Here is a 17,448-nt window from a genome sequence, read left to right as displayed (position 1 = left end):
TGGCAATACTGAATATGCCTGTAAAAAACTGTTTATGTGATAGATTACTGTGAGAGGGAATTTTATCACCAACTTCATTACCAGGAGGAGTGGAACAGAAATGAGTCGCAATATACAGTAAGCTTCATGATGGCAGCTAGCAGGACACAGTCAGTCTTTGTCACTAGGCCTGTCCAGTTGATAATACTGCTGAGAGATGGCCACAATGTGAATGATGTAAGGTATCATCAAATAACATCTCAACAACCTACTCTGATGAGCCAAAACATTATCATCACCTGCTCAAAGGAATGTTGGTTCATCTTTAGAATGCAGTAGAGCAACAATTCTGCATAGCATGGGTTCAACAAGTCATTGATTAGTTTACAGAGATATGTGGCATCAGATGTTTAACCACAGGTCACACAATTTCTGTAAATTATGGGCCTGTGGTTTGTAGGTGTAGGGCTGGCGCTTTATAGCATCAAAGATGTGTTCCATCAGTTACAGATCAGATGAATTTGGTGGCCAAGACATCAACATGAGTTCACTATCATGCTCCTTAAAACCCTGTAGTACAATTCTGGCCTTGTAACAGACAGTTATGCTGCTGGAAGATGGCATTGCCGTAATGGAAAACATCATAATCAAACAAACACATATGGTTCACAGTAATGTTTACACAGTCCAAAGTGTCATGGTGCCTTAGATTACTGCCACAGATCCCATGAAAACCCAGGTTAATGCCCCCCATAGCATAATATTGCCTACTGATCTGCATTCATGGCACAGTGCATGTTTTGAGCATCATACCATCATATCTGGACATGACCATCAATGTGGTGTAACTAGAGACAAGATTCATCTGACCAGGCAACATATTTTCATTAATCCATGGTCCATTCTTGGTGATATGTGTGCACTGCAATTGTAACTGACGATGTGATTGGATCAATATGGGAACATGTAGGGACTGTCTTCTGAAAAACCCAATACACAACAATGTGTGCGGAATAGTGTGCTCCAGAAGACCTGAGCCTCCACCAGTACTGCATTCTGTTGTCAGATTAGCCACAAATCACCACACATCATGTTTTACAGAGCGGGCAAGCCTCTGACATCCACAAACTGTGTTGAGATGTGGATGTCCAAAATCTTTTTGCATTCTCATAGTTTCATAATCTTCCAACTACTTTCCGTAAATACTCACAAGAACAGGATGTGAGCAGTCAACAAGCTTCAGCACTTCTGAATGAACATCTCAAAGTTGGCAGGCCATAATAAGCTGAAATTTGTCAAAGTACTTTATGTCAGTGAATTTCCCAATATGCCACCTATATCAACACTACAATGATTTCCTATTCCTCTCTGCTCCACCTATATACTGTACTTTCCTTAATGCATGGTGTGCATTCAGTGTCACCAGGCAACATTTAATCTCACAATGGGCGCAGGTCATAATGTTTTGTCTTATCAGTGCAATTCTGATATGTCTATGAGTGTAACTTCTTGGGAATAAAGTTCTACAGACACATGGTGGTTTTATTGCATTATATGTTTTCTGACCTTAAACAAATGGGATGCATTCCTAGGTCTTGGTTCAACATCATTCTTACATTTATTCAGAAACCCTAAAGTTACCAATGTGCACCCTTCCTGAATGCCTTCAAGATTGTTGTCATTTGAATGTTGCCTCAATGGTGTTTCAGCCCACAGAAGGATGATTTACTGAACAGGAATGGAACCACATTTAACAAGTTTGAAGATGTTATAAACACTCTTTATGTCATGATCACTGATTTCTTCTGCTCTATAAATATTTCAACAACAAAATCAAAATTTTTAGGTGGCAAATTCATTGAATTAATGAAAAACTATAGTGCTACATGTCACTCAAGCTACATTCCATTTTATAAAATTATGGTACACATTATGTAGATCTAAAAGACACTGCATTTAGATAATCTGGCATATGCAGTACACATTTAGTAGACAATACTAGAAGCAGTACTCCACAGAGTTTTGTTACATCCTACAACTATACAAACTGTCAGGATTCTGTAGTTATCAAGTTTACATAGTTACCTGGATTAAAAATTTTCTCCTTTGACTCAAGGAAATAATAGCGTGTTACAACAACTGGCTGAACAGGTGTCTGAGAAGCAATGGCAACATGGAAAGCACCCTTCTTGAAGGGCAGCAATGTAGGTCCATTGTTTCTTGTACCTTCAGGAAACATGCACAGTTTCATCTGAAAGAATAAACATCAGTTTAATAATAACAGTTCTTTTATTGTTAGCTGGCAAGATATGCTTGAGGACTCCTTTTCTCAGAGCACACACTTGTGAAGAAAACAAACAAAGTATAAAATGTTCCATGTTTAAATACTAAATTGGAAAATGGAAACACAAAAGTGGCTATGAAGTGTCACAAGCTACAGTTCTAGTCTCAATACATTTGAGTCAGAACAGGAGCAGAAGCATATTTTTTCTGAAACAGGATCAATCAGAGGAGGTTTGTCAGTTATGCAAATGGAAATGTATAATTTTTACTACTTATCCAGTAAGAACAACTATCCTATCACAGAAAGAAGACTTCTAAGAAACAAGAAAAAGAAGTGTTGGTGCTGGACTGATGGAAAATTAGTTCCAACAAGAAAATTTGGAGAAAAATTTAAAGTCCCCTTGCAACTCGTACTGCTTTCTGAGAACAATTTTTTTTGTCCTGATACGAGCTAATTTTTCTTTCACCAACAAGACAGGAATCTTAAAGATTCCAAAGTCTGCTATTCATCATAAGAATGTCAGTTCTTCATTTGCATTTCCTTTGGACCTGCTCGTGCTGTTCCTCTGGAGAAATTAAGTAGGCACTCCAATTATCTCACAATATCTGTTTTAACCTTTCAGTGTTATTCATTTATTCATTCATTCATCCAGATATCAGCTCACAATGATATAGGATTTGTCATCATAATGCAATGAGAATAAATAGCTATTATATACTTACACAAAAATATATAAGTATGTTTTACAGGGATAGGTAGGGTTGCTAACTTCTTACAGAGAAAATATGGAAGCTAGGAAAACCCTACAAAATAAACATTTCAAACAACATTTTCTGTAAAGAACAGTTGGAATATATTTAAAATGTGCATGCGTGTTTTATTTCATGTTATTGCTTCTACTGATTAACAGACTTTGCTTGTTTTTGCAATGATTCATTCCATTTTACATATGTAAATAATTCACTACAATTAAAACGAAAATTCACAGCTACTTGCAGATCTGCTTTTATAAGGTCAGTGGTACATTTGCTGTGCACCTCTGTCCATTTATGGTTCATTAGGCAAAAAATTCTTTCTGCTCAGCATTTGAACCACGAACGATTAATACACACCCAACTACTTTCAACAAATTAGTAACCCGAACATTTTTGGCTCTCATGGTATAGAAAAGTTCACCCCACCTTTTGTTTGCATTGTCTTCCATGGACATGCTTCGCTTTGAAATATCCTTTGTGTTACAAAATTCATTGCACAAAGAACCTACATCATCTATTTGAACTGAATCAATTATTTCTTCAAAATTCTTAAATTTCAGCTCAGAACTTAGAAAAAGGACTCTATTGGCATTGGTGGACTCTATTGGAACTGGCAATTGATCATCAGAATTGAAACTCTCATATTAAAACAAGAAATCACAAACTCCGAATCTGGCCAGAACAATGCTCACTTCCTCTGGCCTATGATAATGTGGTCTTTCCTTCAATTTCTAGGTCACTGGCTAGCTGAGCAGACTCCTAACATAAGCTCTCTTGCCAGGTTACTCGTCTACTTGTTCACCACAGACCCAGAGATAATAGTGAAAGCTGTAGTGTGTGAGGCAAAATAAATTATTTTAATTATCATTGCAGAAGTTAGAAAAATATGAGATAAATTTGAAATAATACTGGACACAGGACCTGACAAGAATATAGCCAAAATATAGGAGTTTCTGGGAAATATGGGATATTTGGCAACACTGGGGATATAACAGGTGGTCTGTCATGGTCTTGCCTAAGGAACCATACCAGCACCTGCCTGAAATGATTTTGGTAGACCAAAGAAAACCTTATCAGGATTGTCGGACACAGTAAATCCCATCTTCCAAATATGAAGTCAGTTTCTTAATAACTGCACTACCATACCATATTTGGTTGGTCACACTGTGCAATGTTCTACTGATCACATACAGTTTGAACCAGGTAACTTTTGATATAAAACACAGTTTTGCACTGCACCGCTATACACACTATGGATTGCTACTGGTGAATTAAGGATGATGAACATGCACATCTTCCTGTACTCCCTTCAGTCCATCTGGAAAACTGAGTCAGCATCTGCCCTAATGAATATGTTGAGATCAGGGGTGACACTGCTATCATGCACTATATATCTTGGCACATCTGCATGTAAAAGCATTATGCTCTGATCATGTATTGTGACATGAGTGCTGCAGATGTCCTATTTCATAGTTAACACCTAGTCTGAGTTCTCTAAGCAAATTTTAATTGTGTATTACTTATGCATTACTTACAAAATATGTTTCCGCTGCATTTTTAAGTACATGTATGTAAGTAATCTTTTTCCAGTTCCTTGAGAAAAGTATTACACAATTTTATTCCCTGACAGAAAATGCAATTTTGAGATTTTTTTTGTTTTGTTTTTCCTTGATAAACACAAGTCCAACATGGCTCTAGCTCCACGACTATGTACAAAACTACTAGTGAAATGCTAACTAATATTTTCACTGATATTCACAACAGATTGATAAATGTACTCACATAGTGCAATAAGGATACACAGGTCTTTAAATAGTTTTTTACAATGAGCCTGACAACTACTTTTAGTTATTATTCCTGTCACTCTTGTCTGCAGTTTGTGACTTTCATCTGGAGGAAAGAATCCAACAGCTATGAAATGAGTGCTCATAGGACTAATATGTCACCAAAAGACACTGGCTGTTACAAACTGATGACAGAACTCTAAGAGCTTAACATGCTGATGACATTATTTCCGTCAGTACTTTTATGTATTCATTCCATGTCAATTCATAATCAATACTCACCCTATAAACTTTGTGTTTGTTACACAATCTATAGGTTTATCAAATATGCTTAATATGACAGAGTTGTTGTCACTCTTTTTGTTGAAGTGCACACTATTTGCATTATTTCTGTTCAGTGAGAGTAGATAAGGAGTTGTTCTTCAGCTCTGTAATTTTTATGGCACATGAAGAACTTCAGTCTAATACTGAAATGCTAGTAAATGTACTTCATAAACAGAACTAATAATAGTAATAAATACAGTAATCTATAATGATCAGATACCTTTTTTTTTTACAAAACTCACAAATTAGTTGTAATTCATACTCTAACAGGATTTAAGAGTAATATACAAAGAACATTGGAATGTTAATTCCATCTATTCAAACATGTTCCCCAGAGTACCAAGGCAATTTTTGTGACCTGTATAAAAAAAAGGACGGAATCTGGAATAACTCTTAAAATGTTTCACACATTTTTACATATCGCCTGAATTTGCAACCCTAGAAGGCAGTTTTCAATGTAAAAACAATAACAAAAAATATACTATATTTCTAATTAGCTAAGTTCAAGTGTAATGAATGCACTCTGTCCAACATTTTCTTCACTGAGTTGATTATGCCTCTGAAACACAGTACTGGAAGGTTTGCCAAGTACCCCTTATTGTATTCCCAAGCTGCCACCTGCGAAACGCCAACAACACTACTGGTGTGTACCACAGGTTGCCACACTAGCCAACTAGCTGCACTGCCCTCAGGAGGTCTGGCATCAACTAAACCTGCACTGCTGCCACGATACCATTGCTGTCAGCTTTGCTGCTAGCAGCACCCTTATGACACAAAACAGTGCTTCAATCACTGGCACCATTTTACTTTTGTTGTATCACATGCCTGCTGAATACTGTGCTGGTATCCTGCTGGATGGGTATTTGGAGTGCCATCCAGCCAGTCTACGACCAGTACACACTGTGAGCTTACACCAGTTGCATCTAGCAACCCATCAATCAGAGTTCTTGCTCAGCTCAAGTGCACACTCTGGGCTCATGCCTGCTGCACTTAGCAGCCCATCAATTAGAGTTCACAATCGAGCCCTCACCTCCCTGGAATTCATGTCAATCGTCCTCATGTTACTGCCTTGCTGGTCCTCAGTCTCAATCATCCTCAGGCCACTGCCTCACTAGACTTCATCTTCAAGTGTCCAAGAGCTCACCGGGTTGGTGTACTTCCAGCCTCGAGCTGCCTTCTTTTCACCTACAGCCTCACAGATGTAGTCTATTCAGAAAATTCCCATGCAATCTCAGTGATAAATTTCATTCATCAACACATCAATGCAACATCAGTTACTGACTTTTACTGATTAAATTTAGAAGGCATAAGTGTGAATATAATTATGCAGTAGGGTGTAAATTTATTTAATACTACAGTCTACAGATTCTATGATGTATTATGGTTATGCTAATGTGTATCACAACTCAAACAACATCTCTAGAAGTTCTCCTTCTATCTGGTATCTATAGAACACAATGAATGAGTGAATGAATGGATTGATTTCAACTGTGTTAGTAATGAAACATCTCTTGTATGAAGATATGCTGAAAAGTAATGCCTCCAAATTTTTTTATGTGAAAACTCCTAAGGCTTTTCAAATAAAACAAATGTTATTAACATTTTCTACATCTACATCTACATGTACAAACATACTCCACAATCCACCACACGGTGTGTGGCGGAGGGTACCTCATACCACAACTAGCATCTTCTCTCCCTGTTCCACTCCCAAACAGAACGAGGGAAAAATCACGGCCTATATGTCTCTGTACGAGCCCTAATCTCTCTTATCTTATCTTTGTGGTCTTTCTGCAAAATATAAGTTGGCAGCAGTAAAATTGTACTACAGTCAGCCTCAAATGCTGGTTCCTGAATTTCCTCAGTAGCGATTCACGAAAAGAACGCCTCCTTTCCTCCAGAGACTCCCACCCGAGTTCCTGGAGCATTTCTGTAACATTCGTCTGATGATCAAACCTACCAGTAACAAATCTAGCAGCCCGCCTCTGAATTGCTTCTATGTCCTCCCTCAATCCGACCTGATAGGGATCCCAGACACTCAAGCAGTACTCAAGAATAGTGTTTTATAAATGGTCTCCTTTACAGATGAACCACATCTTCCCAAAATTCTACCAATGAACCAAAGATAACTATCCGCCTTCCCCACAACTGCCATTACATGCTTGTCCCACTTCATATTGCTCTGCAATGTTACGCCCAAATATTTAATCGACATGACTGTGTCAAGCGCTACACTACTAATGGAGTATTCAAACATTACAGGATTCTTTTTCCTATTCATCTGCATTAATTTACATTTATCTATATTTAGAGTTAGCTGCCATTCTTTACACCAATCACAGATCCTGTCCAAGTCATCTTGTATCCTCCTACAGTCACTCAACGAGAACACCTTCCTGTACACCACTGCATCATCAGCAAACAGCCACACATTGCTATCCACCTTATCCAAAAGATCATTTATGTAGATAGAAAACAACCTACCACACTTCCCTGGGGCACTCCAGATGATACCCTCACCTCCGATGAACACTCACCATCGAGGACAACGTACTGGGCTCTATTACTTAAGAAGTCTTCGAGCCACTCACATATTTGGGAACCAGTCCCATATGCTCACACCTTAGTTAGGAGTCTGCAGTGGGGCACCGAGTCAAATGCTTTCCGGAAGTCAAGGAATATGGCATCTGTCTGATACCCTTCATCCATGGCTCACAAGATATCATGTGAAAAAAGGGCCAGTTACGTTTCGCAGGAGTGATGCTTTCTAAAGCCATGCTGATGTACGGACAGCAACTTCTCTGTCTCAAGGAAATTCATTTTATTCTAACTGAGAATATGTTCGAGAATCCTGCAACGAACTGATGTTAAGGATATTGGTCTGTAATTTTGAGGATCCATCCTTCTACCCTTCTTATATACAGGCGTCACCTGCGCTTTTTTCCAGTCGCTCGGGACTGTACGTTGGGCAGGAGATTCACGATAAATGCAACCTAAGTAAGGAGCAAATGCAGTAGAGTACTCTCTGTAAAACCGAATTGGAATCCCATCAGGACCTGGTGATTTATTTATTTTCAACCCATTCAGCTACTTCACAACCCCAGGGATGTCTATCACTATGTCCCCCATACGGGAATCTGTACGAGACTCAAATGGCGGTATGTTTGTACATCCTCCTGCGTGAAAGATTTCTCAAACGCTAAATTTAAAATTCCAGCTTTCGTTTTGCTGTCTTCCGTTGCCAGGCCAGACTGATCAGTGAGTGACTGGATGGAAGCCTTCGACCTGCTTACCAATTTTATGTAAGACCAGAATCTCCTTGGGTTTTCAGCAAGATCTTTTGCTAAGGTATGATGGTGGTAGTGGTTGTATGCTTCACGTATTGCTCTTTTTACAGCAGCACGAATCTCTACAAACTTTTGCCTGTCCTCATTCTCCCAATCTCTCTTGTACCGCGAGTGCAACTGTCTTTGCTTCCTAAGCATTCTCTGAACCACAGTGGGTCTTTTCCGTCCATAACCCACTTTTTTAGCACACACTTCTCCAATGTGTGATTTACAATGTGTTTGAAATTTACCCATAATTCTTCCATGTCCATCATACCGGAAGTAAATGAAGTCGATTCATGTGCTAAGTGGGATGCTAACAACTGCTTAGTAAGAATACTCTCCTAGCCTTCTTGACTGACTTTTTAACTTTCGTAACAATAGTTGTAATGACTACATCATGATCACTAATCCCTGTCTCAACACTGACACCGTAGATGAGGTCTGGTCTGTTTGTGGCTACCAGATCAAAAATATTTCCATTATGCATTGGCTGTCGATTTGGCTGCTAAAGACAGTTTTTGGATAGTGTGTTCAAAAGTAATTCACATGATGGCTTGTCTGTACCACCTGTAATGAATCCATAGACATCCCAGTCTATACTAGGTACGTTGAAGTCACCTCCGACTAATATAGCATGATCTGGGTACTTCTGGGATACAGAGTGTAGACTCCCTTTGAATGATTCTAGAACTGTCATGGTGGAACCTGGTGGCCGGTAATAACACCCGACAATTAACTTTATTTCTCCTAGCCCTGTTAAACGTGTCCAGACAACTTCACAATCACCCTCTACTTCGACCTCAGTAGACACAATATTTTTGTCAACTGCAATGAAGAGACAACCTCCTACGGTGTCTAATCTGTCTTTCCGATACACGTTCCAATCCTCACTAAATATTTCAGAACTTGCTATCTCAGGGTTCAGCCAGGTCTCAGTCCCGAGAATAATTTGTGCACCACACGCTCCTGGAGGGCAGTAAATTCAGCAACTTTATTCCGAACACTCTGAAAATTTACTGCTAATATCTTGATAGCTGAAGTGTCTTTACACTGAGCGTGTCCTGATTTCCCTGCCTGTACGTCGACTGGTGAGTGTTTATAAGGACATCTCACACTACTGCCTAGCCTAAAAACCCCCCATGTGCACACCACAAGTACTCTGCAACTCGAGTAGCCGTTTCCTTTGTGTAGTGCATCTTTATGCTTCATGTCTACATATTTTCAACCCTCTGCCACTAGGGGGCAGCATGGCAGTGTGTAACATAACTATATAAGTGTGTGAGAAACAGTGTGCTGTAATTGAGTTTAAAATTCAAAGAGTCTCTCCGAACATGAAACACCCCCTCCTTTAGCATGACAATGACAGACCGAACACAAGCGCTGTGACATCTGCAACAATATGGAACCTTGGGCTCACTGTCATCGACCAACCTCCATACAATCATGTCTTGGCCCCATCCAATTTTCATCTGTTTCCAAAATTTAAAGGACACGTTCAAGGACTTGACTTTGATAGTGATGAAGTGGTGCAAGCAGAGGTGCGATTGTGGCTCCATCAACAAAGTTAAACACTGTACAGCAACAGTATCAACAAACTGATATCTCGTGGGGAGAAGTGTGTTCATAACCAGAATGATTATGTTGAGAAATCAATATGTAGACATGGATAATAGAGATGTAGACTATTAATAACCCCCCCTCCCCCCCATGAACCATGAACCATGGACCTTGCCGTTGGTGGGGAGGCTTGCGTGCCTCAGAGATACAGATAGCTGTACCGTAGGTGCAACCACAACGGAGGGTTATCTGTTGAGAGGCCAGACAAACGTGTGGTTCCTGAAGAGGGGCAGCAGCCTTTTCAGTAGTTGCAGGGGCAACAGTCTGGATGATTGACTGATCTGACCTTGTAAAGCTAACCAAAATGGCCTGCGAACGGCTCAAAGCAAGGGGAAACTACGGCCGTAATTTTTCCCAAGGGCATGCAGCTTTACTGTATTCATGGGGAGCTGCATCAAACCAGTCTCAGGACTGAAGACTACAACAACAACAACAACTGTTAATAAAATTCGTTGTATTTGAAAAGTATTTACTAGTTTTCACATAAAAATTGAAAGGCATTACTTTTTGGCATACTCTCGTACAGCCAAGCCATGTTTTAAGATGTAAAGGAGGCATACAGTCTGAACGGAAAAAGACAAATTATGGAGTCCCACAAGGATCTATCATTTGTCCCCTACAATTTCTCATATAGGTTATTGATCTACCTCTGTCTATGAACAAAGCAAGCAAAATAAAAATGCTTTCTGGTAATATAAGCACTGCAACAGACAACAAAGGATCCACTGCTGTAGCTGAGAGGCTAATGGCAAAAGTTGCTTCCAGAAGTTTGGTACTGCTTCACTGTAAATCTGCCAGCTATAAACCTCAGTGAACTCATCTACATCCATTTCCATTATGACCACATGTAAATGGTACCATACTTTTTTCTGATATCCTTGTGATGTCAGCTATTTCATACATTTTTAATCAGTCATAATCCAATACCATATCAATTAATTTCTTGATGTTTTCACCTGTGGTGGTTGTTTTGGCATCTCCTTCACACAGATTATATCAAAGATGTAGAGGCATAATTAAACTGAGTTTTCCATTTTTTACCTGCTGAAAATCATTGACAGTTAAGAAGCAGTCATCTTACAAACCACCTCCAATTTCAGATAATTTCTGTTTGTAATAAACTTCTCAAAGAATAAGAAGAAGAAGAAAAAAATGGTGAATGTACAGTATTTGATTATCCATTTGGACAAAATATACACAACATGATTATTTTATAAATGTAGTGCTACAGAAACACTGTATGTTATTGTGGAACATGTACCAATACAACAAATACAAAATTTCCCTGATATGATATTGGTGCCTTCAGTATCACATTGTTAGTACCGTATAGGAAAACTGTTGGTGTTGGGGCAGCTGCAACTGAAGTTACTGTTATTAGTTCCGTTGGTTATGATGACTACTTGTGTAAATACAGAAAAATTACAGATACAACCTATTTCATTGTTATATTTGCTCTTTGAATTATGGATCATCTCAAGACTGCTGGATGAGGAGGGAAATTGACAACGTCCATTTCCGAAGATGCATCCTGGCATTCCATACAAAGAAATATGTACCTTTCCATTTTTTATGGTGTCTGCAGTGCTGTTTATTGCTGCCTGTGCTTGCTCAACATTCAGTCTATTGATGTAGATGGTTCCCCACAACCAGGCAGCGAGTCCAAAAGGCCACAGGTAAAAAACTTCTTTCTTTGAAATAACAGTGCATCGTTTCAGCTTTGGCCACAGCTCAGCAAGTACTGCAAAGGATCACAAACAATTTTAATAAATAATTATACAGGGCTGTTAAGCAATGGTACACACTAACACATTCAAAAATACAGATAAATTTCAATACATAATCTTCAAAAAATATATTAGTATTATTAAATTTAGAACTTAATTTACATGCATATTGTATAAAAATATGGACTTTGTTCAAGACAGTGCATTACTATACACCATAAATATATCATGTTTCAGGGAAAAAAGTATATATTTTAGGAGGTTGTTATACAGACTAGTTTCAACAACATATACCACATAACATGTGTCCAGTTTTTATTGAGTATGGAGATACAGCTTTTGGAATGTAACAGAGAGAAGTTATCATTTTGCAGGTTGTTACTCTAGTTGTTATGGGCTTATTTGTCGATTGTCAGTTTTGTAGTTCAAGTTGTGAAGTTGTGCTTGAGTTTACATAATTGAATTGGAATGTGATTCTGGTTGGTTGGGCAACTATACAGTATCATTAATGACTGAAGCTGAAAAAATTAGTTAAAATTTGTGGCACAGCCAGGACTTGAACCTAAGTCTCCTGATTACTAGGCAGTTGTGTTAGCCATTACACCACCATATCATTGTGGCTACCACAGCTGCATGGACTACTTAAGTCCAGCGTCCTCCCTAACACAAATTTCAGTTCAGAACTTCAGCCCATTTCCCCTTCTCATATTATCATTATTGCCAAGGCTCTCTGACACTGAGACAGCAACCCAGCTTTGTACTTAATGGGGAAATCCTACCTGTACCTCAGGCATAGGTGATCTATTGACCTGATGGAATTAAATAGTGATGATTAGGTACTCCATGAAGCTGGGGGAAGTAGCCACATGCTACAGTAGTGTAATGGCTAGCACATTTGCATAGTAAGAAGGAGACCCAGGTTCAAATCACAGCTGTGCCACAAATTTTAATTCATTTCTTTGGCTTCTACCAGTATCGAAGGTAAAGTTGAGTCTCATGTGTATCAAGCATAATTTCATTCGATCAGATCAATATACTGTATCACTTCAATATGCTGCACATATTTACCAATGCTGATTATGTCAGTATAGTATTAGTGTAAGGGTTTTATAATGGAAGCCTTACTGCTGCTGCTGATAAGTCTGCTTGTAGAGAATATGGTAGATGATTTCCTAGCTACAGAATACTACATTGAAGAGTGTTTACTTGTGTTTTCATCAAACTGAATGAGACTGGTGCAGTACCCAGCATTTTAATCTACAAATGAGCAAAGTATGGATGGACCAGAAGCCATTATTCAGTTGGTAGAATATTTTCCTGCAACAAGCACACATTGAACTGCACAGTTTCGACACATAACAGTGTTCCACATACAATAATATGGCAGACATTACACATGAATAACCTCTAACCTTATCACTGACAGTGGATTCAACACCTTCCAGAAGGAGACTAAAGTAAACAAAGAATTCTGTCATTGGCAAATTGCAAATTAATCCAATTAATACTGTTTACTGATTAGGCCACTTTCACTCATGATGTTATCAGTACTGCTCTCAACTTACATCTGTGATCTGACAGAAACAAACATACCTTTATGGAGACATTTTCAGAATACTTTTCGGAAACATATGCTGTGGTATGACAGTCAGTCAGTTGACTGAGCCTGTTGTGTTACCTTGTCTTACAGCGTCCCTTTATCTACACTTTCATGAAAATGAGCATCTAACATTTTTGGAAGAGGTTCCTTTGGCTAGAAAGATGTGTATGTTCTCTTAGCTCACTGGGGCTCCTGTACACATTCTAGTCAACAGGTGACCCATCAGTTAAGCTTAACATTACCCGGAAGATGGAGTGACACACATAGTCATCTTTCTTCGCAGGCTAAGTCTATAAAGAAAAAGTAAATGTAAACACAAGGGATGAATTGATCATTCAGATTATAATGGTGCTGCCCTTGAGAAATAGCACCAAGATGACAGATGAGATATGCTTGGTGTTGCCAAGAGAATCTGAAAGTGCGCTGAAGTCAGAGGTGGAATTTTCCAGAGTTGGAATTTGTGAAAATCAACTTCGAACTTAATCATCTGCCTTTGCTTAACGTCCTCTACAGGTACTTATTTCGAATACATTCAAATAGCTGTATATCTGTAAAAAATAAAAATTGGACATACGTTTTGTGGAATGTTTCATTTAAATTACTCTATACTACAACCACTTAAAATATCTGCTATTCCTCCTGCTATAAAAGAACAAAAAGGCCTCTTAGCATATGTAGTTGAAATCATTACTTTCTGGCACAGTAATGCATCATATTTTTCCACTTCAGTATTTCTCATTTCTTTTATTTTCCTTTAAATTTCTTTCAGCTAGAGGGCCTATAGTACTTCTTATGGGAGCACCAGATATCACTTCTGTTTTACTCAATAACTGTCTGACAGTTACTACAAACTGTGACCTTTCTGACAGGTAATCACGAATCCAGTCCCACAACTGAGATGATACTCCATAGGCATGCAATTTGATTAGAAGTCGCTTGTGAGGAATGGTATCAAAATCTTCTGGAAATCTAGAAATATGGAATCAATCTGAGATTCCCTGCCAATAGCACTCATTAGTTTGTGTGACTAAAGAGTTAGCTATATTTCACAAGAACAATCTGTGCTGACCATGTATCAATAGCTTGTTTTCTTCAAAGTAATTGATGATGTTTAAATACAATACATGTTCTAAAAATTCTACTGCAAAAAAATTGATACCTGGGATACTGAGCTGTAATGCAGCAGATTACTTCTATTTCCCTTCTTGTGTATTGGCATGACCTGTGCAACTTTCCAGTCTTTTTAAGTACGAATCTTTTGTTGAATGTGTAGTTGTTGATGACTGCTAAATTTGGAGCTATTATATCAGCATAATCAGAAAGGAACCTAATGATTCAAGTTGCTTTCCTACATCATGGATATCTTCTTCTAAGTTACTAGAATGAAATTTTCACTCTACAGTGGAGTGTGTGCTGATATGAAACTTCCTGGCAGATTAAAACTGTGAGCCGGACCGAGACTCAAACTCGGGACCTTTGCCTTTCGCGGGGAAGTGCTCTGCCAACTGAGCTACCCAAGCACGACTCATGCCCCATCCTCACAGCTTTACTTCTGCCAGTACCTTGCGAAAGGCAAAAGTCCCGAGTTCGAGTCTCGGTCCGGCACACAGTTTTAATCTGCCAAGAAGTTTCTTCTAAGTTATTTATGCTGGCAGTTGTTTTTGACTTGACTGATCTTTCTCAGGGGGAGTATTAATCGTATACATCAGAAACTGATGCAGAATGAAAGTTCCAACTATTCCTTACCAAGTAAGTCCAGACAACTTTGGTGGTTTATTACGACTACACACCCAGAGTCAGTGACAACATTGTCCAGCCCTCGAAGATGAAATTTTATGCCAAGGATTTTTGATATTTGCCTTGCACCCCATGCTGGTAACCTGGAACAAACATTTCAAAGATTTCAAAGATTTATTTATGTTTTTTGCTTCATTTCAACATGTATAACAGTAACATGAGGGACATTAAATAGTAAGTTCCTACAAGTGAAAATTAATACATGCAGAATTTCAAGAATGAATAAACAAATAAATTATGTCAAAATGGAGGTATATTCAAAACCTATGTTTGGAAATGAAGTGCACAGTACACTCATTGCAGAGCTGAGTTATCATGCCTTACTGTTAGTATCTACCACTTACCCTATCCTACTACAATATCAACCGTCTTCTGGAAGAACCTATCATACAGAATGGAATTTGTACTTCATATTTGCACATAATTGCCATTCACTTCAAACATCCTCATCACCTTCAAACCATTGTCCACAAAGACACTATTTCAGATGCAAGAAGAGGTACCAGTCACAGGCTCTGAGACTGGGACTATACGGAGGATTGTCGGAAAATTCCCATCAGAAATGCTGAGTTTTCTCCTTGGCACAGGCAGCATTTTCAGTACCCATCTTGCAGAAGGTCTTCTGTGACAATCATACAAACAGAGGTGTGCCCAACATGAGGAAGTCTCGAAATCACTGTCTAGCCTGTTCTCTCATTGTGAGTACTGAATCAAAACAATGATTTTTATGACTTCAGAAACAATCAATATATGCACTCATGAAACTTTATTCTGAGGTTCCAACATTTAAATACAAGCAAATGGTCTTTAATTCATGAACATGCCTTGAACACTAATGTCCAAATGTGAAGCACGATCAAGCAATGCGAGCACATTTACTAAACAATGCATCAAAAGAGTTGTAGAACACTGCACAACTTACAACTGCTGCACATCTCTGCCCAAAACATCTCTGAATCTGAAGCTAATGATTGCTAATAAATAAATAAAGAGAGACTGGAAAATCTCTTCTACAACAACAAAAGAGCTAATGAAGGATGCGATCACTGGGAGCTACTATCCAAGTTTGAGAGCAAGGTGGCTGATATATACAGGGTGGTTCAATCCTTCTACTGGCGACGAGTCTCATTCATGACAAAGAACTAGGTTGAGGTCTGACATAGGTGGCAGTTGATGGGCTACAATTCACCTGATAATGCATTCTAGACAAATTCTAAATGATTCAGATCAGAAGATTTCAGTGGCCAATTATCTGTGATAAATCCTTTCACTGGAACAGCATGATGCAGAGGCATTAACTGAATCCCTCCCACTACCAGTAAAAATGTGAAGCTCCAACAAAATATGTCCCCACACCAGCGTCCGACTACAATCATGCTATTCTTGTGATTGTAGTTACTCCCAACATTCCTCCAGATTAATACAAGAAGACAGGTGAGGTGATGACAATGTAAAACACTTCTTAGATATAAAATTCTGAAATTAAAATGTGACTGTTCCATCAGAAATGTCACCTCTGTTAGTTTCTACCTATATTATAAAGGATAAATATGAACTGTGATGAAAATTGAACATGATCAACTATTACATATGCTGCCATTTACAAGCATTTAATGCTGAGGTGATAAATTCAACATGAATTTAAAAAATCAATTTTATGTTTTTATTAACAGTACTATTAAATTATGTACTGAGCTCATCTGGCAGAAACTAAAGAGTGCAGTGTAATATTAAAATAATTTTTTTATGGCCCATAAACCACAATTTCAATTCAGAATTTACAATTCTTCATGAACAAAAGTCTCTCATGAAAGCTTCAGTCTCTCACCCACTGCCTAAAACATGGGCTCACTGCTGACACATAGCACACTGAACCCAAAGCTATCCAGATTCTGAATTTTGTGAATGTCTCACCACAAGCACAACATATACAGTCTGCATTGTCCTTTGCACAAACTCCTTTCACAGCAGGTTCTGTCTGGGTTGAACTATCAGAAGATAGTGTTTCTATTCATTCTTACTCCCTAGAACTCTCATCTTCATTTCATTAGCTTTCCAAGAAGGGTCTTCATTTCCCAATCTGAGCAGTCATCGCTTTTGTATATCTATCTGACATTTTGCTGGTTGCTCACTGTTTCCACAGGTAGCTCCCTGAGTAGACCCCTTTTTCTTCTATAGTGTTCACTTTGTTTCTTGTCTAAGTAGCACTAACACATTTTATTGGGCTAACTGATTAGGACAATAGCTGGAAG

The 17,448-nt window shown here is 38.5% G+C and overlaps 1 protein-coding gene across 3 annotated transcripts in view; it reads right to left on the bottom strand.

The window, feature by feature from the left end:
• The window catches only part of LOC126470446 (1-acyl-sn-glycerol-3-phosphate acyltransferase alpha-like), a 790,262-nt gene that overhangs the window by 12,841 nt on the left and 759,973 nt on the right, over positions 1 to 17,448 (bottom strand). For all 3 annotated transcript variants that reach the window (XM_050098282.1, XM_050098283.1, XM_050098284.1), the window contains 3 exons: positions 15,146 to 15,279; positions 11,632 to 11,813; positions 2,065 to 2,230 (listed from right to left, as the gene is read on the bottom strand). In XM_050098282.1, coding sequence (XP_049954239.1) covers positions 2,065 to 2,230; positions 11,632 to 11,813; positions 15,146 to 15,279 — 482 coding nt within the window. The remainder of the gene's footprint in view (positions 1 to 2,064; positions 2,231 to 11,631; positions 11,814 to 15,145; positions 15,280 to 17,448) is intronic.

The sequence above is a fragment of the Schistocerca serialis genome, chromosome 3, assembly GCF_023864345.2.
Source record: "Schistocerca serialis cubense isolate TAMUIC-IGC-003099 chromosome 3, iqSchSeri2.2, whole genome shotgun sequence".
In the NCBI taxonomy this organism is placed as follows: domain Eukaryota; kingdom Metazoa; phylum Arthropoda; class Insecta; order Orthoptera; family Acrididae; genus Schistocerca; species Schistocerca serialis.
This window is presented reverse-complemented; position numbering and strand designations above follow the sequence as displayed.